This window comes from Aethalodelphis obliquidens, unplaced genomic scaffold (genome assembly GCF_003676395.1).
Source record: "Aethalodelphis obliquidens isolate GAN/ISIS:26980383/991018 unplaced genomic scaffold, ASM367639v1 scaffold15, whole genome shotgun sequence".
NCBI lineage: Eukaryota > Metazoa > Chordata > Mammalia > Artiodactyla > Delphinidae > Aethalodelphis > Aethalodelphis obliquidens.
Genome location: NW_020837959.1, coordinates 9,043,466 through 9,070,005, shown reverse-complemented (window position 1 = coordinate 9,070,005; position 26,540 = coordinate 9,043,466). Strand labels below are relative to the sequence as shown.

The 26,540-nt window shown below is 40.4% G+C and overlaps 1 protein-coding gene across 1 annotated transcript in view; it reads right to left on the bottom strand.

Annotated features, from left to right (window-relative positions):
- Window positions 1-6,090, bottom strand: part of FGF14 (fibroblast growth factor 14) — a 168,477-nt gene extending 162,387 nt beyond the window's left edge. Inside the window, exon 1 of the mRNA XM_027115882.1 lies at window positions 5,898-6,090. Within this exon, the coding sequence (XP_026971683.1) occupies window positions 5,898-6,090 (193 nt within the window). The remainder of the gene's footprint in view (window positions 1-5,897) is intronic.
- Window positions 6,091-26,540: the final 20,450 nt, after the last annotated feature.

Below are 26,540 nucleotides of genomic sequence, written 5' to 3'. Positions count from 1 at the left end.
GTGCAGTTGACTTTAAATTGCATCAACCCCCCCTAAAATGGTCTCTTATATGCTTGAGTTTACCATTATGTTTTTGGTTTTCGTTTGGTGTTTTTGCTTGTTTTTAGCCCTTGAGTGCCAAAATGACAATATTTAAAACATCACACACAATTTGTATTATCTAAATATGATAGCCCTTTGTGGCTAAAATTTCTCACCATTTGGAGAGGAATTAATATACAGTTTACCTAGAAAGAAACCTAGATTTTGGAACTAAGTGATAAATCAGATTGAAAAATACTTCATCTACCTTTCCCTTTCAATTTCTGCCATTATTTTAAAATTAGTAAATAAAATTTAGAAGATATCATTTTACATTGAAGAGAGCGGAGGTTTCTGTCTATTTTAAAATAATTTTCTTATAGTAACATTATATAGACTAAAATTATTAACAGACAAACAGAATTTGGGAGGTAAATGTAGAAGAGTTGTACTAATAATTATAGTAATTTGAAATATAAAGTGAAATCTGTAACTGATAACAGTAACCTAGTGGGGGGTTTGAGAGGAATTGTTGCTTCCGAAATCTTATATAAAGAAATGTCAAAGGATTTCTTCACCAGTTAATAGTACTGACCATTTTCTCAATATAAGTAAACTCATCTCAATCAATGAATCTAACTTAACCCAAAGCAAACCATCTTACTTAACCTTACTTGCATCTTACCTGACCTACTATGCTCTCTTACACTTTCCACATCCACCACTTAATTTATTGCACCATAGTGGTATTATCCTTTTTCAGAAGCCTATAGCGAATGCAGAATGTTTGAAATCATAACAATTAAGCCACAGAAAAAATATATACGGAAGCAAGGTCAATGTTTTTAAAAAAATCTTTAAAATTGTTTTATGTACCAAGTCAGTAATATGCCCATAATATCTCTTACTTAGAAACCCTACATTTGACAAAATAGCCCTTGTTAAAAAAATGAGACAGTTCAGATTAGAAAAACTATAATTTTGTCTTGCCTTAATAAACCTAACAAATAATAAAACTCTGATTATCAAAAAGTTAGCAACAGGTACTATCAAAAGATAGGAAGACTCCCACAGACATCACCCTAAAAAAGTAAAAAAAAAAAAAATACACTTCTGAAAAGAAAAGGAAGATGATCTTTTGGGAGAAAAATACTCTCTTGTTTTATTTTGACCTAAAGAGCCCAAATAAGCAGGCGGTCTTTGCATTTTCAATGGTGATGGCTCAGAAGCAGTAGCACAAGAACGGTGGACTTTCGATAACTCTTGGCTGTTGATTATTTTCTGAGGGTGAGCATGGCTTTCCTTAGATAGTACCTTGTTAAGAAGGAAGACCACTTCTCTTTTATTAGGATAGCTGAGAGTTTCATTATCACAGAGGAACAAAATAAATATATATAGGCATATATATATATTTCTGCCTTTTATACAAAAGAGTAAGTTGAAAACAATTTTTACGTAGCTCATTTTTCAGTCCTTGTTTCTTACGACATCTGTAATTTAAGTAAATGTGTCAGTAAGAAACCCACAAAACTATTGAGTAAACATACATGACACATGATACCATGGCTCCTATGACAGTAGCCAAAAAAAGAACAGATTTCAAAACACAATTGCATTAGCTATACCAAAGATTTTGAAAGGTTATTATCCTATAAAAATGAAAGATCTTGTTTGGTTTAAAAGCTAATAACAAAAATGCAACACTTTTAGGATAAAATGTTCATATACGTCATTGCACGTAGGTTCTATTTCAGTTTTCTTTTTTTCTTGTTGAGATTCCAAATAATAAAACTGTTTGCAAATTTTTGGTTTCCTTGTACCTTCTTATTTCTTTAGCTAAATTAACAGATATTCTGAGTATCTGTTTTCATACATTAAGCCTTAGAGTGAGGTTGGTTATATTCTTGCATTCTTGAGAGTAACTCACAAATATGTAGTCACATTCCAATCCCTGAAAAAAGGGATAGATTATATTGTGTATATTTAGGGAAAGTAAAAAAGATATAAAATTTTGAAAAGTATATTTACTTCTAAAATGGGCTAGTTAGAGCACTTTGGTTCAGAGACACTTTTTCAGCTTTGGAGATGTTGACATTCCTTATTTCACTTCAATCTGAGGGCAGTGACAAGTACCCAGGGCATGGCAGACACTCTGTCAAGATTTGAGGGCCTATGAGTGCAGAAAACAGAGACGCTGCTCCCAACTACAATCTGCTGAATATGTGTGCGAATTAATTATTATTGGGCATAAACAACAATCATGAGGTATAAAATGGAGAATTATTTTTACTTCTCTGCAATGAGGGAAGACTTCTCAGAGGAGTTGGCACTTTTTTTCAAGCTTCAAGAAATGGGGATAATTTCAACAGGTGAAGAGAGAAGAAAGAAGAATCTATGCACGGAGTGAAGCACAGGGATTTGAAACCATGTGGTTGAATTTTGTGGGGGTTTTTGGTTTTGTTTTTTAAAGACCAAGTCTTTTATTTTATATTTTAAAGATTTTTTTCTGATGTGGACCATTTTTAAAGTCTTTGTTGAATTTGTTACAATATTGCTTCTGTTTTATGTTCTGGTTTTTTGGCTATGAGGCATGTGGGATCTTAGCTCCCCCACCAGGGATCGAACCCGCACCCCCTGCATTGGAAGGCAAAGTCTTAACTATTGGACTGCCAGGGAAGTCCCTAGTTGAACTTTGAATGATGTTTGGAGTCTAAGGAGTTAGAGGAAGAGTAGAGGAAGATGAATCTGGAAAGGTAAGATAAAATGTGATGCTCACCACGACCACTAAGCCATCTTGCAAATTTCTGTCCTTTACAGATACAAAAGCCATCCTTTTATGGGGGTAGGAGGTGGTCAGAGTTGGGGGGTAAGGTTTGACCAAAAGGGATAAATAAATATGTCATACTCTTTATATTAAATTACTACTTAAAGGAGGATTAAAAAGAAAAAATCCCTACATTTAAGAAACGTATACTACTCTTTCCCAAAAGACAAAATATCGAGCTATTCCTTATTTTGTTGGCAAACATGTCAAATATATTTGTATTTCCTTGTCAAAATGCAAACTGCAGACAACATAGACATGATATAAAATAACAGTGTACTTAAAGTTTCTACACCTCCCTTGCTTCTCCCAACAGGCTAAGGTTATTCCCACCTCAGGGGCTTCACACACATTGTTCTTCTAACCTCTGCATCCTTCTCAGATGTCAGCATTCAACCTGTAGCTCTTGGTATGGCCACCCTGCCTACTTGATCTAATTAGGTCCCTCTTCCTACCCACCCTCACCCCCCCACCCCCTGGTTCTCTACCTCAGCCCTCTATGTGCTTTTTGGGACTTTGACTTTTGTAATTCATATTAACTTGTTCCTTGCCATATGCAGTGACTTTCTACCCCATGTCTGTAAGCTCCTTGATGGAGGGAGATTCGTCTGTTCTTTTCAACACTCCACATATAATACCTGGAACAGGACCTGACATATTACAAAGATTCAATAACTATTTGTCAAATTAATAATTTTCAAATACAAAGATATGTGGAATTGTCATACCTAAAAGTTATATCTTGAAATTAACAAATCAGACTTTTAAAATTTCCTAGGGTCAGTTCTTAGGCAAAGAGTGAGTATAGGAGGAAAAGGAAAATATGCTTATGCTTAAAAAATGTTTCCTAAAAGAATATTTAATTAAATAATAAAATAATTATGTATAGTTATATTTAATAATATATTGTAAAATCATGTAACTATATATCAATATATGATTTACATAACATAGTTTTAGTATTTCTTTGGTTTAAATTAATAATTAATTCCTTTCTGATACTCAAGGGATATATCTATATTTTTCTTCACTAAAGAATATATTTCTTGATATATAAGATATATGAGAAGGATAAAAGGAAAGGTTTTGATGAGATTTCCTCTGGCTTATCTTCTTTTCCATTCTCCCACCAAAAATAAGGTAGCAGAAGTGACTTCAAATATATCACTGCAAACTCATGAATGTCAAGAGAACAGTCAGGGTTGCAAATGTTGAAATAGACTATCAGAGAGCTCAGATGCCTTTCTTTATCTGGTAAAAAGTTAAAATTCATCCCCATCTTAAAATTCACAAGTGTAAAGCAAACCCTCCTCCATCACCCGATATGACACAGAACATTTATTGTTCATATTTATAAAAGAATCTACTGGTTTATACTTAAAGAATATGTACTAAGTTTTAATCATCATTTATATTAAACAGTCCTATCTAGAAGAAAATATGTTTCTTTACTTCAAATAGATGGCAACACTGGAGCTCTACCTGGTGAAAACTGTGTTCTAAAAGATAATCAGATGAAATTAGGGGAGAAGCAAATATGTTAAGTCATGATAATGTGACCCTCCATGTGTCAACGATGTTTAAAACAGTTGAGTTGGTCTTATAATACCAAGGTTTGCTGGATCATCCTCTAGGCTAAAGTGTAAAATTAAAGTCCATTTTTCTTGATAGCTTCTACACTGGTCTGAAAATATTGTCCCCGAAGTCTTCATCATGAAGTTCCTTCTTTTATAGCTATATAATTTATCTACCTTAAAAATGCCATTCTGATTTTCCTCAGATGTTTGCCTTCTAAGCTAGATTCTAAGAGCAAGTAACTCCAATTTCTAACTGTGACAATGAGCGATTAAAAAAAAAATTAGTTCTAGTCTTTGTTTAAAGAAGCATTGAAACTTTCGGTCGTAAATCTGCAATTGTGTGGGGGACACACACACACACACACATTCACATAGATACACACGTACAGCATATGCTTCTCTCACACATCTTTGGAACAACAGGAAACTTAAAATAAATACAGCTGGGCACCAGGAATACAATGTGCTGGGCAAACATATACTCCTATTAACGTAAATATATTCTTCAGTGTTTCCTGCCGGGCCCACTTAGTAATGAAAAGCAAGCAATCCCCATTTCTCCCACAAAACACCCCACATGCTCTCCAAACAACCACCCCTAGCAACTGGATGTGGAGAGGAACGGAAAGGAACAAAAGGCGCTGGGCTCCAGCTCAGGAGTGAGTCGCCTTCTCAGACCCTGGCATTTTAAAGGCAGCAACAGAAGGTCATGCTGGGCATTAGCTATGTCTCAAAAAATATGTATAGTAAGGCAACTATTAGAGTCACCCGTATGTAGTAACTGCTTCTTTGGCCTCACGTAATTCGCGAGTCCTTGAATCGAAACTACCACGTAGAAGGGACGTCTGCCAAACCCCCAATGGGGACTCGTTCTCCGCCCTCTGCGCCCCTCTCCTCATCCCAAGATGCGACCCAAGGGCTTCAGAGTGACCCGTGCTGCCCGCGAAGCAGCCTTCCAGTAAATCTCCTGAACTGGCTCTCAGCTCCAACACACCCTCGGCTCGCTTCTCTTACCCCAGCCCCTGCTGAGCGCAAGGCAGGGGCCAGCCCCTCCGCCAAGGTCCGGGAGCCGAGGGGGCTCCAGGAGACCCGGGAGGCCAGACCCAGAAATTCCCGGCATCTCCAACCGGGCTGGAAGCAGCCGGCGCGACCCCAGGGGAGCCAAGACCCTCAGGGCAGAAAGAGGTTTTCCCTGGGAGCCGGCCCGCGTCGGACTCGGAGGGCGAGAGGCAGTGGCGGGAGCGGGCCAACCTGCCGGCGCCTGGCGGCTTGAGTTTTCAGTGGCTACAGGTTGCCTGGGAGCAGATGCCCAGCTCCCGAGGGCGGCAGGCGCTCGGAGCGCTCGGGAGCGAGACTTGTGTTGGGGGAGGGGGGGTGAGAGATGGAGGGAGGCAGGGGAGCCCGAAAAGGCCCCACGCAGGCGGGGACAGGGGAGAGATCCGAGGGCGCGCCTCCCAACCGGGACCCGCACAGACCTTGGCGCCGCAACCTGCGCTTCTTGCGGCCGAAGATGCGCACTTTGGAGAAGATGTCCACCAGGTTGCCGTTGCAGAGCCCGCGGTTCCTGCTGGGACTGCTCCGCCTCCTGCCGGCGGACGGCCGGTCCCAGTGCTGCTCCCGCGCCTGCCGCTTCTGGCGGATCAAGCCGCTGGCGATGGCCGCGGCCATGGTGGCCCCGGGACCGGGTCCGGAGGAGGGCGGGGCCGAGGGGAGGGAGCTGGGGACACAGAGCGGGAAGGGCCGGCGAGGAGGGCAGGCCGGAGGGGCCGGGCCGGGGGCTGGGAGCGCTCAGTCCCGCCTGGGACCCATCGCCCTCTCCGCGGAGCGCGGGGCCGGGCCCGCAAATGCGCCCGGGGCGCGGCGGGGCGAACGCCGGGAGCCCGAGGTCGTGCCCGCCGCCGCCGCCGCGTCGGAGCCGGGACTGGGGCCGGGGCCGCGGGCGCCGCCGCTCGCGCCGCCTTCCTGCCCGGCCCGCCTCCCGGGCGGGAGGTCGAGCCGGCTGCCTTCTTCCCGAGCAAGGGATGGAGGGCAGGTGCCGGTCGGGTCCCGCGCGTCGGTCCGCCCAGAGCGCGCTGGGCAGGACTCAGCGTCGGACTCGAGCGGCCCCCCGGCCAGTGCCGCCGCTGCCGCCCGCTCTCGGAGTCCGCCGGTGATCGTCAAGTGTCTTGGAGATCAGCATCTGGAGAGCGCAATCTTCTCCCCGGAGATCTCAAATCAGAGCGCTTCGTTCCCAGCCCGCTACACTCCCCTCCCGTCCCCCTCCTAGGCCAGTCTTCAGAAGGAAAGAAAAAGGTATATATATAATAAGGACTTTAAAAAATATTAGTAATACTGTAAAAGAAAGCCAAAACCGATGGCAGGGGGTGGGGTGGTGAGAGGCTGAGCCAAAGCGGGTGGAATTGAAGGAATTATCAGTGCGCTTTTTCTTGGATGAAACTCGCAGGTCTCCGAGGCTTCCGAGGCTTAGCGAGGGCTTCTGGATCTTAACGTGCCTCCTGGTCCACAGAAACTCTCAGCCGTGGTTGGAACGCAAGGTGGTTTCCGCCCTCCCCGCTAATCCCTTCAGCACCAGAGCCTCTCCAGCCCGGGAAGGAGGAGGGGGCGGGGGGGAGGGAGGAGAGTGTGTCCCGAGGAGGGAGGCGCCTCCACTCCCTACCTAATCCACCCAAACTTGCTGGACTCTCCCTTCTGCTCCCAGGAAAAGCAGGCTTGTCGTGTTGAAACCGTAGCAGAGCAAGAAGGAGAGAGGAGGGAAGGGGACAAGACGTGGAGAGGTGGTGCAGAAAGACCCCCTTCCCAAATTTGCTCTCTAGCACTTGGAGGAAGAGATGGCAGCAGCTGTAGCTGCTGCAGAACGGCAGCGGGAACGGAATGCTGAAGAAGCTACCACAGAATATTAAGGGCGGGCGGGGTGTCACAGTATTCCAGCGACAACAGAAAGCAGCCAGACTGAGGGACACTCCAGTCTGAGCTGCCGTCTTTGGCGTCCCTGGGTAGGGAGCCAGGGGGCAAAGCATATGAACTATGTCTGAAATTCAAATACAACAGCTGCTGCCTCTTCTCCTTGACTTCCTGTCTGTGTCCTGGCAGCATTCTGTCATGGATAACCAAAAACATGAAGGTCCAGGAGGAGGGGAACCAGTGCAGAGCACCCTAGAAAAGGAGGTTGGGAGAGAAACAATGCGTGCTTGGATGAATACAGATCCTTGGTTCCTAGGACACACTCCGAGCCACAGAACTATAAGTAGCTTTTGCTCCTATGGCTTCTTACCGTTTCCTCTTCCCTTTAGACTGTTTGCTTATCATTCCAAGAAGGTAAAGAAAAGAAACACACAAACTAGACTTCTCTCAATCCAGTGTGAAGAACGGAGGAAAGAAAACTCATCTGATAATTAGTACTTGTAACAATCACTTTTCTGGTGACCGCTTTAGAGCTGGAAAGAGGAGAGACACACTCGGAAGGCAGCCCTGGGAGCAGTTCTGAACCAACACCCACTTTCTCTTTGCCTCAGGAATAGGCAGTAAAGTACTACAGAGACTTGCAACCAGGCAAGTGGGAGAAGTTCAGACAAGGGCTGATTACAGGGAGGCTAGACACCTTCTGCTCTAGGGAACTTATCCACAGTCTCTCCAAGGAAGCAATTAGTGCTCAGCTGTTTTTCACTGTATTTACCAATAAGCCTCTCTTGGGGAAGAGAATTTCATCTAAGAGGAGTGTGTAGATTTGGGTCCAATGCAGATATCATTGGATTTAGGATAATGTATATACTATTTAACATTAAAGAACATACTCTGTAAGCTTATTTTCCCCACCTTACCATGTTTTATATACATGAAATCTATATATATGTAATAATTACGATTATTAAAAGGAATATGCATGAATAATTTTCCCAGGAATTTGCAATCCTTAATCTCCTATGAGATAGAAAAAGTGAAGAAAAAAGGGTGTGTTAACTATTTTGCTCCATGTCTACCTTTTTTTTTCTCTCTCTCTTTTACATGTCTTTGTTCTTACATGTTTACTAAGTGTATTTAGTATTGCCATGCTCTGGCTTTAAAAGGGAAGGACATTTGCAGAGATGGATACATCTAATAAAAGGCTATTCAAGTGTTTCTTTTAAGAAATTCACCAAAATAAGTCGTATTGAAGAGAAATAGTAGCTACTCCTACCTTCCATTATTGAAGAGTGGCTATCTGGACATTTCAGACAGTACAGATTGGAATTTCCGAACGACTTTACAATTAAAGCAAACATATTTACCTAAAGCTAGTAATGAGTTTTTCAAAGAAGCAAAATGTTAAGTATAGTGACCTTTTCAATCTAGTACAACTGCCCCAAATTACATAACCTAGTTAGCTTCTTTTTTTTAATCCTCGTGATATACGTGTGTAGTATAATAATTTGAACAGAGTGAGATTAAGCTGCTTCTTATTATAGCTGTGTTAATTCTTTTCTTTCCAGGCATTTTCTTACAATTCAGGGTTCTCCCCAATTCCCTGGATTGTATAATCCAAGGGAAGGTCGGTTTTTTGTCTCCTTCGGACCCCTCCCTTCAACGCCCAGCTGCGGTTCAGCACCACGGACAAGGATCCGGCCACAGCCAGGGCGCGCGGAGAGCAAGCAGGTTCCCCTGAGCGTGGGCGCGCTGCTGGCTTCGAGAGGCTCCGATACTCTCTGCCCTTAAAAGCAGCTTTCCGCTGCCCAGCCCAAGCCACCCAAGGCGGAAAGGAAATTAATCCTCACGGCTTCCACTGGCATTAGTAACCCACATTGGAGCATGAAGCTTTTCAGCTTTTTGAGAACCAAGAAATACTCTCTCCTGATGTATTCCAACGCCTGGCGCAGCGCCTGAAACAGCGGACTCCTCAGTCCCGGGGCGTCTACTCAGAGTGTGAATTTCACAAGCCTTAAACGCTTCTGTCTGAGGTGGTTTCTGGTTTTAAGGGAGCATGGGGTGGGGGGAAGCACTTGGGCTAATCAAGGTCTTTTAGCTTCATCTCTACGTTTTCCTTTTACCTCCCCAAAACGCTGTTTAGTTGTTTACAGATAGAGGTAAGCGAAAGAAAACGCAAGAGAGCCATCTGCTGTCTTAAGCTGTGATAAAAGCGTGTGCAAAAAACCAGAGTGAAAACCGTTCAGGGCGGGTGAACCGAAATCCATACCTTGCTGTAATTCATAAAATAATGTTACACTCATGAGAACCGCCTCGGTGTCGTTCATTTCACCTTTGAATGTACAAAAACAAACAATATAGTACTGATCAGGTAGAGTGGCTCCTGACCAACCTGTTAGGCGTCTGAACTCTGATTTCAGACAGTCTCGTTCATTTCTGGATTTTGCTCCATCCTGGCTGTATAATGACCTCCAGTGAGTTGCTTCAGTTTCTCTCAGCCTCAATTTCCTCACCTCTAAAACTGAGATGATAATAAAATCTCCTTCTTAATTCTTGCGAGGTTAAATTTAGTAATGTAAAGATCCTTGTCCATTGTCTGGTACATCCTCAGTGCTTAAAAATGACAGCTATTATTGTCATGATGTCCCAGATCACTCATTTCTATCTCGGAAATTCTTTTCCAATTTCCATGTCTTTTTCAAGATCAAAATGTATGTATTCCCATGTATATTTCCTCACCTCCGAACTGGGTACTTGAAAAGATTTTAAGTAATTAGAAATGTAAAAATTATTTTTTTAAATAAAGAAGCCCAAGGTCAAACTTTGGTTCATAATTGACTAAATTTGTGAACTTAGCTCTGTAAGGCTCTTTCCCTACTCACTGAATAGAGATAATAAAAACATTTCCCTCCCTCACAGAGATTAATATGTGTGCCTATGAGAAAAGAGTTCTAAAACTGTAAAGTACCACACAAGCATTAGTTCATTGGAAGCTGATTGTTCAACTACTTCCCTGTGCTCGCAACATCTCCAGAAGATGCCATGCTCCCTTTGGCCCTCTACTTTGCATATGTTTTTCCTTCTACCTGGGACACTTTTACTGCCTCTTGCCCACACTCCCCTCGGTAATATAAAACAGTAGCTAAAATCACAATTGGAGTAAAGCAATCATAGGCTTGACTGTGCATCCTTGAGCAATTCATCTAAACCTCTCTAAGTTTCTATTTCTTCTTCTCTGTAAAATGGTCACAATAATGCAATAAGGTTATTATGAGGATTAAATAAGAACATGTATATAAAACACAGCAGTGCCTGCCAAATAGTGCAAATTCAATAAATGATAGCTACTGGTAATCATTTAACTCATCACTCAGGTCTTCATTTCTTCAATGACCAAGTCCTACATTGACACTTCTATGAAGATGTCTAGTAGGCATCTCGGGCTTAACATGGCCAAGATTAAACTCTCTTTCTTCTTTCTCAAACCTGCTTTCCAATCTGCCCCATCTCTGGAATGACATTCTTCCATTCTTCTTCTTCCTCCGGCCCCAAAACTTGGGCATCAAACTAATCTCATTTCTTTCTTTAGTACCTCTTATGTAATTCCTCAACAAAATGTATTCACTCTACCTTCAAAATAGATCTACCATAAGATCACTTCCCACTATATGCACTGCTACCCACCACCACGATCTTTTGGACTATTACAATAGCAGCCTGATTGGTCCCTTGGGATTCACCCTTGATCTTCTTTGATATGCCTTCAACACTGTGACCAAAGTGTTAAAGGTATAAATCAGATTATATTACGCCTCTATTCAAAATCCTACACCTCAGTAAAAACCAAAGTCCTCACAGTGCCTACAAATCACGCTCCATGTGATTTGTATCTCTCATCTACCTTCATTTGTTATCTGACACCATCTCTGCTTCTCTCTCTTCATTCACCAGTTGCCTACCTCAACCTACCTGGCACGTTGCTATGGCAGGACTTCTGTGCTTGCTCTTCCATCTGACTCTCACCTCCTGCAAAATCTTTGCTCACTTATTATCATCCCAGTTGAGATCTTCTCTTACAAATCTAGCTAAAATAGCAACCTCCAAACACAGTCAATCCCTTCTTCTTTCCCTGATTTAAGGTTCTGCATAGCAGTCACAACTTTTAAAAATTCTATGTGTTTTTATATATGTATTTTAATATGCATCTTATTTATTTGGACTACCTTGCTCTTTTAAAACACAAGCCTAAGAGAGAACATATTTTGTGTCTCATTTGTTGACTGCCACATATCCAGTTCCTAAAATGGGGCAAGGCAGAGTAGGGGCTTAAAGAATTAAGAAGTTGGATACAAAGACAGCCAAACAGTTAACACCAAATATGAGGAACAGAAAATCTTGCTTAGCCCAGTCTGTCAAGGATAAATTACCCCATGGTGCTTGATCTCTTTAAGAGAAGAAAGAAATCTAAAATTCTATTTGGAATATACACAATCTCAACCCCGTAAATAGGATATACAGAGAGTCCTCTAGACTTTGCTTGATCATTTAGGTTCAACTTAACATGACATGTAATTTTTTTTAAACCAAAGCATTAGCAAAATATTTAATATGAAAAATCCACGACAATTCTATGTTAGATATTGGGTTGGCCAAAAAGTCCGTTCGGGTTTTTGTACACTGGTACGTGAAACCCGAACGAACTTTTTGGCCAACCCAATATAATCATATATTTATATACGATCTAAAATACCATTTCAATTATTTAAGACCTCAACCTTCAAGTAAGTTAATGTCCCAACAAGAACAATGACATTTATATTGTGGCTTCCTAATACAAGTTGTTCATTATCACAACCTTCCCAAATCACCATTCTATATCCGTAAGAGGACATGTAGTTTGAGTTCTTAGTTCCAACAGTGATTTGGGGCTTACTGAAGGTTGCGAGACCGACTTCACTTGGATTGTAGAGGACAATGCTACTGATCTTTGTGACTCATCCCGCCCCCCAATACACATCCTGTTTTCTCCCTTGCTTTCCGGCTGCCAATTGACAATATGCCCCCTTTTCAAATCTGTTACATTGAATGCATCATTGGAAACTAGATGAACATATTTGATCATCTATAAATACAAAAGTAAATAAAGCCTAAGGGAGGAGAATATATAGACAAAAAACAGTCTTATTGATACTGATTTCATTATTTAAAGAGCCTTTTCCCCTTGCCTTCTGCATTTTTGTTATATTCTAGATTGTTTTATTGAGTAGGTTGCTTAAATTCCAAATATGTAAGTCTTTGTAGGGTTTACTAAAAACAAGTGCATTATTTCAACTTCAAATAAACAAAAAACTCTAAAGAACATATTCTGTGACACTGATGTCATTACTAAATGTTAACACTTCTTATTTTCACAAAGTAACAGTCTACCTATGTTTCTTCATATATGTCATTGCCACAGCCATTATTTCAATGTAACCAAATTCATCGGATCTAAGAACCCATTGACTTTAAGATGCATCATTTAGCTACAAAGGAAAAAAAAAATTTGTTCAACTATGTCACATCACAGATTACAAGATGTATATCAATTTCAGAGATATTTATTTAAAAAAAACCTTTGCATCTTAGACTCAACGAAATGGGGTATAATGGGACTATGTAAGTCTATAAGTGGGACTGTACCCTTATTAACCCTGTCATGCTCTGTATTTTGCTTAGACATCATACATCTTTTGGTTAAAATAGATTTTAAGTGCTTCAGAGAAACAGTGTTCTGAAATATCTTTACTTTCATTATTATTGTTGTTGTTGTTTTAATTCTTTTATCTCCCTGTGAGTCTGAATTGGAAGGACAGGATGGAAACAAATATTCCTCAAATATTTCCTGCTTACTTATTTGATCATCTCTACACAATAAGCGACTCACTCCATTTTGTCACATGGTTCCCTTTGTGAGTCAATCACTTTTGAACACTTAAAATTAAGGATAAAATATGAAGGCCCAACATTTTTTCACAAATAAGTTATCATAAATTAATTTGGGATGAGCTTGAGTAGAGTTAAAAAGGATATATTGACATTTATGTTTTCATCCTTTGTTCTGGATTAAATGGGTTTTATTTGAAAATGTATGAGGTAATTCTGAGAATTTAGTCAGTACTGATGACCCTTTTCATTTTTTACTCATTTGGAAGAACATCAAAAAGTAATGTTAAGATGCACTTGGGACAAATTTTCAGGTAGTTAATTAAGAATGAATGTGTATCCCTTCCTTATAATTCAAGTTCAAAACCTTGTTTTATTTTTTCTGTGATAGTATTATTGACCTTTATTTTAGATTCAAAGGATAATCGAAACGAATGTTAAAGTGTTTTAAGTTAGATTTTTCAAGAAGTAATTGATTGCATTAATGTTATAACAGTCTTGTTGATTAATTTTGCTGGATATATTTATTTCTCATAGGGAACAGATTTCCATCTATTAAAAAAAAAACCTGGAAGGAATTTTATTGTCACTTAATATTTTGATTCAATAAAGAAAAAGTGGAAACTATTGGTACCGAAAACTTGTGAACATTCTTACCTATAGAAGCAATACCAGATTGATATAAGCAGATGGCTTCGATTTACAAATCTAGTGTATTTTTAAAATTTGGCTAATATGTTGGAAAAATACTCTCAGTGGTTTCCAGCCTGCTTTATTAAAGTGAACTCAAAATGTGCATAGCATTCATTTCAGAGTTGTGAGCAATGACTTATCTTTCCTCACTCTACATGAGTTGTGGGAGATGACAATAACATCGATTTAACGATATATCAGTGAATCGGGTTTTTAAAAAGAATATTGAATATATGTGTCGATGGACACTTAGGTTGCTTTCGTGTCCTGGCTATTGTAAATAGAGCTGCAATGAACATATATACAATGGAATATTACTCAGCCATAAAAAGAAACAAAATTGAGTTATCTGTAGTGAGGTGGATAGACCTAGAGTCTGTCATACAGAGTGAAGTAAGTCAGAAAGAGAAAAACAAATACCGTATGCACATATATATGGAGTCTAAAACAAAAAAAGGTTCTGAAGAACTTAGGGGCAGGACAGAAATAAAGACTCAGACGTAGAGAATGGACATGAGGACATGGGGAGGGGGAAGGGTAAGCTGGGACAAAGTGAGAGTGGCATGGACATATATACACTACCAAATGTAAAACAGATACCTAGTGGGAAGCAGCAACATCACACAGGGAGATCAGCTCGGTGCTTTGTGACCACCTAGAGGGTGGGATAGGGAGGATGGGAGGGAGACGCAAGAGGGAGGGGATATGGGGATATATGTATAGGTATAGCTGATTCACTTTGTTATAAAGCAGAAACTAACACAACATTGTAAAGCAATTATACTCCAATAAAGATGTTAAAAAAAGAATATTGAATATTTCAACAGAAAAAATTATTCAATTTCCAAAAAAATGAGAAATGAACTTTCATTTATATTCTCAATACAAAGATTCTGTGTGCACTTATGATATAGCCTTATCTGTATTTAACATTGTAACCAATTTATATTCAATGATTACTAGAATGGTCACTTTCATAGCAATGGAAGGTTCTAGGTTAATTATGTTCTTTGTATGTAGTATAAATGGGCTAAACACATATATGAACATGTGCACCCATGCACATATGCACACACATATACATATGCATGTGCCAAAACACATAGCTAAATTCATAACTCTGGTAAAGATAATTGTAAAGCATTAGTGATTTCCAAAGAAAAGTGACTTGCAAATTCCCAATTCAAGAATCTTAGAAAACTATTTTCATTACCACCCTAAGAATGTAGACAATATCTACCTAAATTCACTTTTGAAATTTTTCTCAATAATAGTTCAATGGAAATTAAGAATAAATTAGAGTATAGGTTGTAGCCATAATTCTTTGAACACAAACTGAGACTATGTCTCTCTCAATTTATAAAGCACCTAAATAATATTTGTATAATAGTCTGTGAAGAACTTTTACATGTATTGAAGTGGGTGTCATGATTTCCATTTAAGATAAATGTTAGGTCCCAGAGTTGTTAAGTGATTCTTATGTTTACAATGCTAGAAAGTGGAAGACACAGATCTTAAGTACATCCTTTTTCTACCAAGCTATCTCCATCCAGCTATTTAAAATCCGACTACCTGTCACAGCACCAACTGTAGGATGGAGACTCTCACATGGGATTTGAGGACCCTCAGCAGTTTCATGGATGGATTTAGGATTATCTGTGATTCCCCCTGACATTTGTACTAAAGGAAAAAAATGGGGCGCATGTGCATTTTTATGGAACCTGGGTTCACAGTTTTCATCCAATTCTCAAAGTGACCTGTTTCCAAAGCAAGAATAAGAATCACAACTGTAGAGGGAGGGAAAGAAGGAACACACAACACCCAGTACTACATTTCTGACTATAAAAGTTAATACATACTCATTAAGAAAAAGTTGGAATATAAAAATAAATGATAAATAAAATCACCTCTAATCTTGACATTAAAAGTTTTGGTGTATTTCTTCTGGTTAAAAAAAATCATTACATGAAAATTTGCTCTCATATTTTTGGCACACTTTAGTGACTAAGAAACACATTGAGGTAAAAGCCAGTGTATCATTCATACACTTTAGCTACATGAAGTCCATCAGAAACTACTATATTCTACATTCTATATTCTCTAAAAGCTCTTTACAACTCAAAGATCACCTCCTTCTAAGTCATGCTCTAAGTGTTCTAACCTCTGGGGCCAATCCTTGCTTCAGTTTTCAGAGTTTTAGGAAGTCTAGCTAAATAACTTAAGCCTTAGGGTTCTGAAAAAAATTGCTATTTATCTCCTTCTAATCTGGGACTCTACTTCTAAAAACTGCATGTGAAAGTAATTTCCAAAGTGCAATGCACTTAAGAAATGTTATCATTATAAGTTGATGCCATTTTGCGGGTTCAGCAGAACGTAGTTCCTACTTTGTACTTAAGAACTAAACAATTATATCCTTAAATTGAGGCCCTGAGTCCTTCTCAGTAACCTACAATATGTTTCCTATTGCTTCTGTGACAATTTGCCACAAATTTAGTTGCTTAAAAACAATACATTTATTCTCTCTCAGTTCTGGACGTAAGAAGTCCCAAGTCAGTTTCACTGGGTTTTGGTCAAGATATCTACAGAGCTGGTTCCTTCTGGAAATGATGAGGAGAGAAACTGCTTGTTTTTTCAATCTTCTAGAGGTCAACTTCATTCCATGGCTCAGGGTCCTTTCCCTGTGTCATTCCAACCTCTTTCTTCTCTTGTCACATCTACTACTACTGATTTTGCCCCCATTCTCCCCCCCTCTTCTAAGGGTCCTAGTGATGACATTGGGCTCACCCAGATAACCCAGGATCATCTCCCAGCTCAAGACCTTTAATTTAATCACATCTGCCGAGTTCCTTTTACCATCGAAACATACAGTTGCAGGACTAGGGATTTACATGTATTGACTTGGACATCTTCTGGTGGAGGGCAGTGGGGACAGCTATTATTCAGTCTACCAAGCCTACCCTCTATCTAAAGCACATGAAAATAGAGCCCTGCCTAGAATTTGATAATCACCACCCCCAACCCCAAGAGCATGGACAAGGTATCTGCTCCAGGATGCCAGTTTTTAAATGAGAGTACTGTTTCCTACAAAATAGAATTCTTTTTAACAACAGCTGTTTACTTAATTGAACCTGACGAATGCCTGCTTCTGCACTCCCCATTAATGTACTCCCTGCTCTCAGTGATGTCTTATTATTGGCTGGGACTCTCTGATACTACCTGCTTACCTGAATTTCTTATGCCTTTAATTACTGCATCTCTCAGAAAAAACAACAACAACAACAACAGTACAGCAGTTTTCAGACATTGTGGAAACAGAGCCATTTTGGTCCCCTGTGGGCTGTGAGGATGCATTTTCTGAGTCACACATAAATCCATGAAGAATTTAATTCCTTGAGTTTATAACACGCCTTTCATGAGATTTAGGGCCATAGAATTGAGCTGAATAAAACTAAAGCTAAACATGTGATGCTCTACAAGATGAGATTTAGGGCCTGAGGCTATCACCAAATGAAGGAAATAGATTCAGAACGTCTTTTTTTCCCCATTCCATTTTCGTTTTTATTTAGCTCTAGGGGTAGTAGGTAATTGCTGTTTCCTTTCAGAAATGTAGACTAGCTCCTTAGGTAAGATTTTGCCTTCACTCTAGATTTGACACTGACTACAAATGAAAGGTATCATTGAAGTTAAAGATTTTTTTAAAGGAATCAGAAATATTTTTCAGTGAGATTGATATGGACAGAGGGATAGAGAAGGAGGAATCTCAGAAACAAAGAATAATTTCAGGCAGAACGTCATGGAGAGTTTTAAATGAACAAATTCTGTAGCCCTGGTCTCTAAATGTCTCTTTGCTCACTCCTTTGGCCCCTTTTCCCTTTTTATGTTGTCACTCACTTTACCTTCCTCTGATTCCCTACAAAGGTTTGAAACTGGTTTCTAGAGATGAGAGTATCCAATGGTTACAAGAAGTCTTTGGCTTTGAGTCTGGAATAGCAGCTATTCTACTTTGCAGGCAAATATATATAATTTGAAACACCGAGACATATCAGTAAATGGGTCTCTTCCCAATGAACAGGGATAAAGGGTCCAAGCAGAATTATTCTTCCCCCAGATACCTAACTGGTGCAGCCACCTGGGCTGAGGAGGAGAGAGCCCCAGTCACGCTCATAGACCTGTGTGCACCTCCGCATAAAATGGGCTTAGTGATCTTCTCCGGGGATTTAGTTCTAGCAGGACAAGTCTCAGATTAGTTTATGTCAGGGAATTCTGACTACAAACCGGAGACAGCAATTTCACATGTCTTTCTACTACGAAGATTTGATTTTAGCTCTTGGTGCCCCGCTACAAGAGCCAGACAGATGCTCAGGCGCTGCATTCTACTTTTCACGTTACTTAGGCAGATAAACCAGGGGTCCTAATTCCCAGACCTTTATTGTAGCTTCTTCACGTGCCCTCTGAAGGGGCACTGTACCCTCTGCCTCAGTAAATGCGTTCCCACCAACTCCCAGCTTCTCAAGCTTCCGGGGATGATCTCTTTGCCTCCCAAACACGCCCAGCCACCCGAGTGCAGGGCTCCGGACCCGAGGGCTCGCCTTCCCAGGGCCTGGTACATGCGGACGCTTCCCAGCTACTCACTCAGTGATTGGGGAAGGAAGGAAGACAGTAAGAAAGGAAGACCCTTGGGTTCTGGACTTCTGGTCTCTTTACTTCTCCACCCAACAGTAAAACACACCTTCCCTCGGGTCCCATTTCCAGCCCTCACCTCCTTTCTCATCCCAGGTAACATTGTAACTTTTCAAAAGACTTGAAAAAAAAAAAAAAAACCAGCACCTTCTCTGAAAGAAGCTACTCTCACGCTTGAAGCACTAAAAGAGGTCAAAGGGGCAGAGGTTTGTGGAGGTCTTCGGAGCCCCCGATTTTCTGTTAATTTTTTCTGAGAAAATCACTAATAGGTGCATCAGAATCATATCTTATTCCTCAATTCCAATCATTTCTAGATTTGAACTGGAATCTTAACTTGTTATTATATCATTATTCCCTATCTTTAAAAGTTACAACGAGAAGTAATCTTAGAGATGATCTAGTCTAATAACCGCATTTTACTGAGCAATAAACTCAACCCCAAGGAGGTTAATTAATTTACTTAAGTTAAGTAGTAAGTTAATTACAGTAAGTCCCCAACATACAAAACGAGTTGCATTCCAAGAGCGTGTTCGTAAGTCCAATTTGTGTGTAAGTCCAACAAAGTTAGCCTAGGTACCCAACTAACACAATCGGCTATATGGTGCTGTACTGTAATAGGTTTATAATACTTTTCACACAAATAATACATAAAAAACAAACAAACACAAAAAATAAAACATTTAAAATCTTACAGTACAGCACCTTGAAAAGTACAGTAGTACGGTACAACAATTGGGGTACAAGGGCTGGCATCGAGTGAACAGGCAAGAAGAGTCACTGACTGGAGGAGGGAGATGAGGTGGGAGATGGTAGAGCTGAGGGATCGTCAGCAACAGGAGACGGAGGGCGAGCTGCGATGTCGCTCACGCCTGACGCTGATGGCACACACGTTTGCATCTTTGAAAGTTTGCAACTTGAAGGTTTGTACGTCAGGGAATTACTATAATAAGCTAACTGGAAGCAGCTCCAGGCCTGGATTCCGAGTCTCCTGATGTCAGATGCAATGACCTGTCCATTGCACCTCTTACTTCTCAGAAGAGCTTGGCTACACTGGAGAAGACTGCCCATTATATAGTCCCCAGACAATTCTGGAACACAAATCTCTCTCCTTTCTGTTAAGTGCAGCCCTTTTTTTTTTTTTTGGCAGATACACCGACTATTCTTAAAGAACCCGAGTTGTCTACGAATTACTTCATCTGATTTGCAGAATGGGCCCCGTTCGGTCAATATTTTCATAAAAAGATAGGTTTCATAAAGGCATATGTCTTAAGTGACATTATCAGCCTCCATTCATTCATCCATCCATTCATTCACTCAGTTAACAAATCTATGGGGCACTAACTCTCCATCACTATGCTTGGCCCAGTATTCAGACAGAAATAAAAAGTGATTCTACCCTCAAGCAGCTCAGACTACAGGGGAAGATGGCTTCATACATAAGCGGGACTGAGTGTTAGAGATTCAGAGTGTAAAGCCTGCACAAGAAGAGTGGGAAGAGGAGCCAGCCTACCTGGTGTGGGTCCAGAAGGGCCTCCTGGAAATAGTAACACAGCAAGCTGAGATTTAAATGAATGAATGAATGGATGAATGAATAAATAAATACAAGATAGCAGGTGTTCTCCCAGGTACACGAGAGGGACTTGGGGATTCCAGAAGGAAAGTGTCAAGTGAGAGAAACCCCAAGTTAAGACACGGTTTCACATGTGAAGTTAAGTGAAAACCGTGTCATACACCAACAGTGCCCAATCTGTGTTGGAGGGAAGGGTACAAAGAGCCTTGGCCGGTGACCATATTAGGAGTTACTGGGGGAAATTTGCACCAGCATTAGAACGAGCTGAGCATATAAATATTATGTAAGGATACACAGAGTAATGTATTTCCATGTATGTTTGCAATATGATCCACTTACTTACCTGACTATTTTCATGTCATGTCACAATTCTCATGCTGCCCTTTATCCACACTTTTCTATCAACGTGAGAGCCAGGGTCATTGGAGTTAAATTGTACACAAAACAGTATCTCTGTGACATATGTCATTAAACATATGTATATACACATAAAATAGACTGAAGGGGAGTATTAACAGCGTTTATCCGTGGGTGGTGGGTTATAGCTGTTTATATTTTGTATTCTTTGTACTTTTCCCCCTATTTTCCCCAAGGAGCATGTGGTAACTTCATAACTGTAAAAGGCTGCCTTTTTAAAAACAAAGATATTGATTTAGAAGAAATAGGAGGACAACACATGCAAAGGAGAAAGTCTTTACGTTTAGCTGTGGATATCATTAGCTGATTAGATTGTTCTCTCTTCTAAATTGCAATTAATTTTATTTCTCCTTTTAAGATGAGAAGATATTCTATTTAAATGGTATCAAAAGGCTTGTGTTTAGAATTCTTAAACATCAAAATCTTTCCCTTTCCCCTTCTGCTTTCAGAGATATAAAATTTTACTGTTCCAATAAGATCACTCGAAAAACACAAACAAAACAACAAAAAGAGTAACATCATTTTCCTTGAAAAATCAAGTTGCAATCTTTAAGGCAACCTTCAATATAGATTTTTAGGATATGAGGAATATAATTCAGGGTTGATAGTGTTTACAAGGTCTGGTGTCACAAGAGTAAAAGTAATTTCCTGCAGTAAAGTATTGCTCTTTCTATGGCCATTCCTTGGCTCCTAGATAAACAGACCCAATTTTAATTATAACACACTTATGCCCCATATCCCAGTATTAATGCTGTACTGATAAACACAGAAATGCAACTCTGTCATTGGAAGACCCAGTTCTCACGATGCTCTCTCTGTATGGTTATACAATCATTCAGTCATTTTCTTTTTACCTTAGAGAGTCTTAGTTACTTGCCAAGTTTTCTCCATCAACTTTCCTGGCTAGATGTTATCAACAGTTCAACCTCATCTTCCTCACAGAGGTAAATTATTTTACATTGTAACAGTCCTTGACAATTCAGTCTAGATGAAAACACACACACACACACACACACACACACACACACACACACACACACACAGTTAAATAAATACTGCTAAACCCTCTGGGTCTGTCAAGGAAATAAAAATTTCTTCCACACAGAGTTCCAGAGACTAGTTTGTTAAATTCACATTTACCCTTCTGCTCAGCATTTCCATCAAAGAGGCTTCAAATCATCTAGTTCTGTTTTATTCTACCAACACCATTCAGGGGATGCCTGATTTCCACTGGCAGCCTCCATGGACTGAGGACACAATAGATCCAATGTCACCCTCTCCTTTCCAGATGGCTTGAAATTTAGAAGGTCCTTCCCAGTATTGGGCCTGAAGCCTGATTTTGTACTGCTCACTGGAAAAAAAAATGTTTCCCCCTCCACACGACCATCTTTAAATATTTTATTACAGAACACTATTGATTTCTGTCCCTCTAGCTTTCATACTTTTTTTTTTTTTTTGCAGTACGCAGGCCTCTCACTGTTGTGGCCTCTCCCGTTGCGGAGCACAGGCTCTGGACACGCAGGCTCAGTGGCCATGGCTCACGGGCCCAATCGCTCTGCGGCACGTGGGATCCTCCCGGACCGGGGCACGAAGCCGTGTCCCCTGCATCAGCAGGCGGACTCTCAACCACTGTGCCACCAGGGAGGCCCCTAGCTTTCATATTTTTAAATGACATTGACCCACCCATGAGAGCTGTCACCAAGGTCATACAAAACCTAAAGGTTTTTTCTGCTTGTCTATTGACTTTTTCTGCTTGTCTCTCGAACTCAAGTGAACCCTTCCACTCTCGCCTCTCTGCTTCCTTGCCCGTGGCTTCCTAAGTCCTTACGTCTACCCTCACGTTGTCTCAGTGCCAAGTCTTAACACCCATGTTTTCTCTAGACCTTTCGCTGACACTTCAATTAGTAGTTTACACTCACTGCCCTTGCCATTTCTTCCAAGGATACATTTTGATGTTCTCTTTAGTTGCAAACACTAAGACTTCAAAATGAGGCTGCATTTATCTTAACTCTCTTAAAACCTCTCCCAGAGAGATTTTCAGCTTCACTGAGTCAGGGACCTTGTCTGCTTTGCTCAGGGACCTTGTCTGCTTTGCTCACTCCTCATGCCTGATGCTCCCAGAGCCTGGCATCGTGTTTGGCCTCAGAAGTGATTCAGTGACAGTTGGTGCAAGGCTTTGGAAGGTGGATTTCCCCTGGGTAAGCTGGACAGGGTGCTGATGGCCATGTTAAACCTTCAGATCAGAGCTGCACACTGCAGAGACAAGTAGGGTCGAGATCTCAGTACCCTTCACTGTGCCGAGGGTCTGAAGAACAAGGTTGACCCAGCTTGGACTCGCCTTTAGCACTTCAAGTATTCTGCACATCATTTCCTATATAAATTAGTTTATTATTTTAATCCAGTGGAGTGCCACAGCTGCTGTTCACTGGAATCACATAGGAAATCTAAAAAAACAGAATCTTTGGGGGTGGTAGGTGGGTCCTAAGTATATAGAGAACCTTCTCTAAAAGCTCTCCAAGATCCATTTCAAATACTACAATATTATGTAAATGATCAGAACATTCCATTAAAGTTAAGAGTATATCTTTCCAAGATTTTCTGGAAGCTTATTCTTTCTTTCATGTGCTGATCTGTAGCATTGCTCTGCAATTTTTCTCATATGGAAAAAAAAGTCCTTTAATGGAAGACAGTCTGGCCCATTGGAAAAGAGGCAGGTTCTTTTTCTGATTTTTAAAAAAGGAAACCATAAATACATAAATAAGCAATATCATCACAGAATTTCATGGGATGGTTCTGGGCAAACTTTGGTTCTTGGATCTCGTAACTACCGGCTGAATTGAAATATGTTACAGGCAAGTTTTCTAAAACGAAGGAGCTTTTTTGTTTTGTTTTGTTTTTATAATTGAAGTTATTTGTCAATCAGTTGCACTTATTCACTTTTGCTAAGCTTCTCTTTTTTTTTAATTATAGCAAATTAAATTAAAAAAAATAAAGTACCTAAGAAGAATTCTGAGGGCAAGAATCAGGTTCTAAAATTCTAGTCAAAACATTTTTCCTCAGTGTTTAACATAGGGGACAAATTTAGAGGGAAGAGAAAACCGTAATCACATGATTTTGAGATCAGTTTTGGTGAGGTGGACAAAAGAAGCAGAAAGAAAGACGGGACAGCTAACCAGTTATCGTAACACCCTGAAGCCCTGTTTTCTCTCTTTTGTTTCCTTTTCCTTTTAAATCCTTTTTAGCCTTAATTTTTCACCGTATCCATCTCCATCTCTTTTCATTGATCGTAACATGGAAATGACTGAATTATCATTAATAACATTGGTGATATTTTATATATTTTCTTCTTATTATTTTAAAGGCCAAGTTATTTTTATCCCTCAAAACATGTTCAAACAGATACATTAAAACTAACCAAAATTACTGATGCCCTTTTCCCGTAAAACACAATTTGTATGTGTTTGTAGTCAGAATGCACTCTCTGCTCAGCTCTAACTTCTCATTGTGTATAGAGGAAATGCTTTAATAGCAATAAATCAGAAATTGACTAACAGAAGATTTTCAGATTGTCTTTTGTGAATATGTCTGTTGAATCAGATTGAATTAATGTTATTAATTATATATTGGTGTATTATCTAATTAGTTTATGATTCTAATTTCACGTACTATTCTAATCTTCTCTACAGTTTAAGTAACTGAATATTAGTCTATGTATTATTCCTGCTTTTAGGTACATAAATGTGCATACTACATACATACATGTCTTTGGTTTCTACAACTATGCCTCAGAGTAGAGAACACATTTTAATTTCACAAGTAATTTACTTTGGATTACAATTGTTGGCAAAGCATGAAACCATAAACATCCATAACCAACTTGGTTAATATTCTCAAGTGATGACTTTTCTAGTAGCCAAGGGAAGATGAAAAACATTTTGAGTACTTGCAAGTTTCAGACTTTTAATTTGCTTCATCACTAAGGCAAGGAGGTAGACCTTGAATAAGTCAGTGACTCACAAGACAGAAGCCTTGATTTGACAAATAAATGCGGTCCATGCAACAGCAGAAGGCAGCCTCCAAGCTGCAGTGGTACCTGATGGCAGCTGGTTCTCCAAACACAACACAAGGAAACAACCCAAATGTCCAGCGACAGGAGGATGGGAAACAAACTGTGGTATATTAGTGGTACCTGATGGCAGCTGGTTCTCCAAACACAACACAAGGAAACAACCCAAATGTCCAGCGACAGGAGGATGGGAAACAAACTGTGGTATATTCACACCCCCCCGAAGGACTCCTCCCCAGGTAAAAAGAATTCCAAATCTCTGGTATACACAATAACAAATAAACCTCAAAAACATGATGTTGAACACTTAAGGAAGCCAATCACAAACAAGTACCATCAAGACTCCATTTAAAAAGTGGAAAATGTTACCTATGGACATCAGACGAGTCTGTCTCTGAGGCAGGGGGTTGATTGGAAAGGACAAGACGGAACTTTCTGTGGTGCTTGAAATGTTCTTTGCCTTGATAATGATGATCGGGATGTGCGCACATTTGCCCCAATACACTGAGCTGTACCACTACAACATCTGCAGTTTACTTTGTGTATGTTACACTTCAATAAAGTTCTATTAGAAGAAGACAAATAACAACAGCAAAAGCACCTACTCAAAGGACCCTAGCGGCAGTCCTGTGAACAACCGTGGCTGACGGAGATTGTCTGGAAGACCACACTGCCCTACCCTCTACACCACTATCTCCATGAAAGATCCTCTGACACTGGGTGGAGACTGGGGGAATATAAGGTCCTCCTGGGGGTGGCTGGTAGCCCCACAGTCCAAACTGTGACAAAGGAAACTCAGTTCTAGCTTTTGTTTTCGACTGAGTGAGATACAAAAGGACAGTATGAAGCTATAGATACAGTACAATGAAGTAAAAGAAAAGAAAAGGCACTTATTCCTGAGAACATATTTTAATAAAACATTTCCTACTGAAGTTGAAATGGCAATGGGAAGCTTATCACTTTTTACAACTAGACTCAGGCAAATTGTGAGACTGAGTTGACATGAGGCCAGGATCTTCCTCTCAACCCCTTCAGAGCCGTCTCGAGCAGCCACTTGGTCCCCTGGTACCTGCTGATGAGCGCTCACTAACCAGGCAACCTACCAACAGACCTGCCCAGTGCTTCTTGGTCCTGACACCCAAGCTGCCCCCAACCACAACCACGACACACGCAGATACATAAAACCCAAAAGGTATACAGATGTCCAGCAAAGTGTCTCTTCCTCGTGGGGCTTCTAAGTTGTCATCTAGCTACTGTGACCAGTTAATCTGAAAAAGCATTAAGTGTATGCCCTTTTCCTGCTCAGGTAAGGGGTTTTAATTCTTAATAAAATATTTTTAACCATATTGTATAATCTGAAAAGAATAAGATATTGGCAGTCCTGCATCAGGTAAATGAAGGGGAGATTCTGAAGGCTGGATGGCGGTGATGGAAAGGTCTTGCCAGGATCTCAAACATCCCGTGTAAACGAACATCTACTGAGTGCCAGGCTCAGTAGCAGACCCATAACATACATTATCTCTTAATCCTGAGACAGCCTTACAAAGCAGAGACCGTCCCTTCCACTCCCCAGTTGGGGAAGCGAGGATGCTGCAGGGTGACAGTGTCTGAGTCTCCTGAGACCAGCTCAAAGCTGCTTCTTAGTGCCCATGCCATGAAGGTTATGAGAGTTTATGTGGTAATGGAATGAAAAGAACTTCAAGGTGCTTGGAAGCTCACTTCTAGCAGCATTTTACTGGGAAGAGTTGAGTTTTGAGGGATGCGTTAATCCTGCCACTTTCCCCCTGGGGCCCTGAAGGTCATGCTTCAGGCCTTGCCCTATTCCCTGACACAGTGCTGAGTAAGAGGGTCACCACAATTTCCAGAACC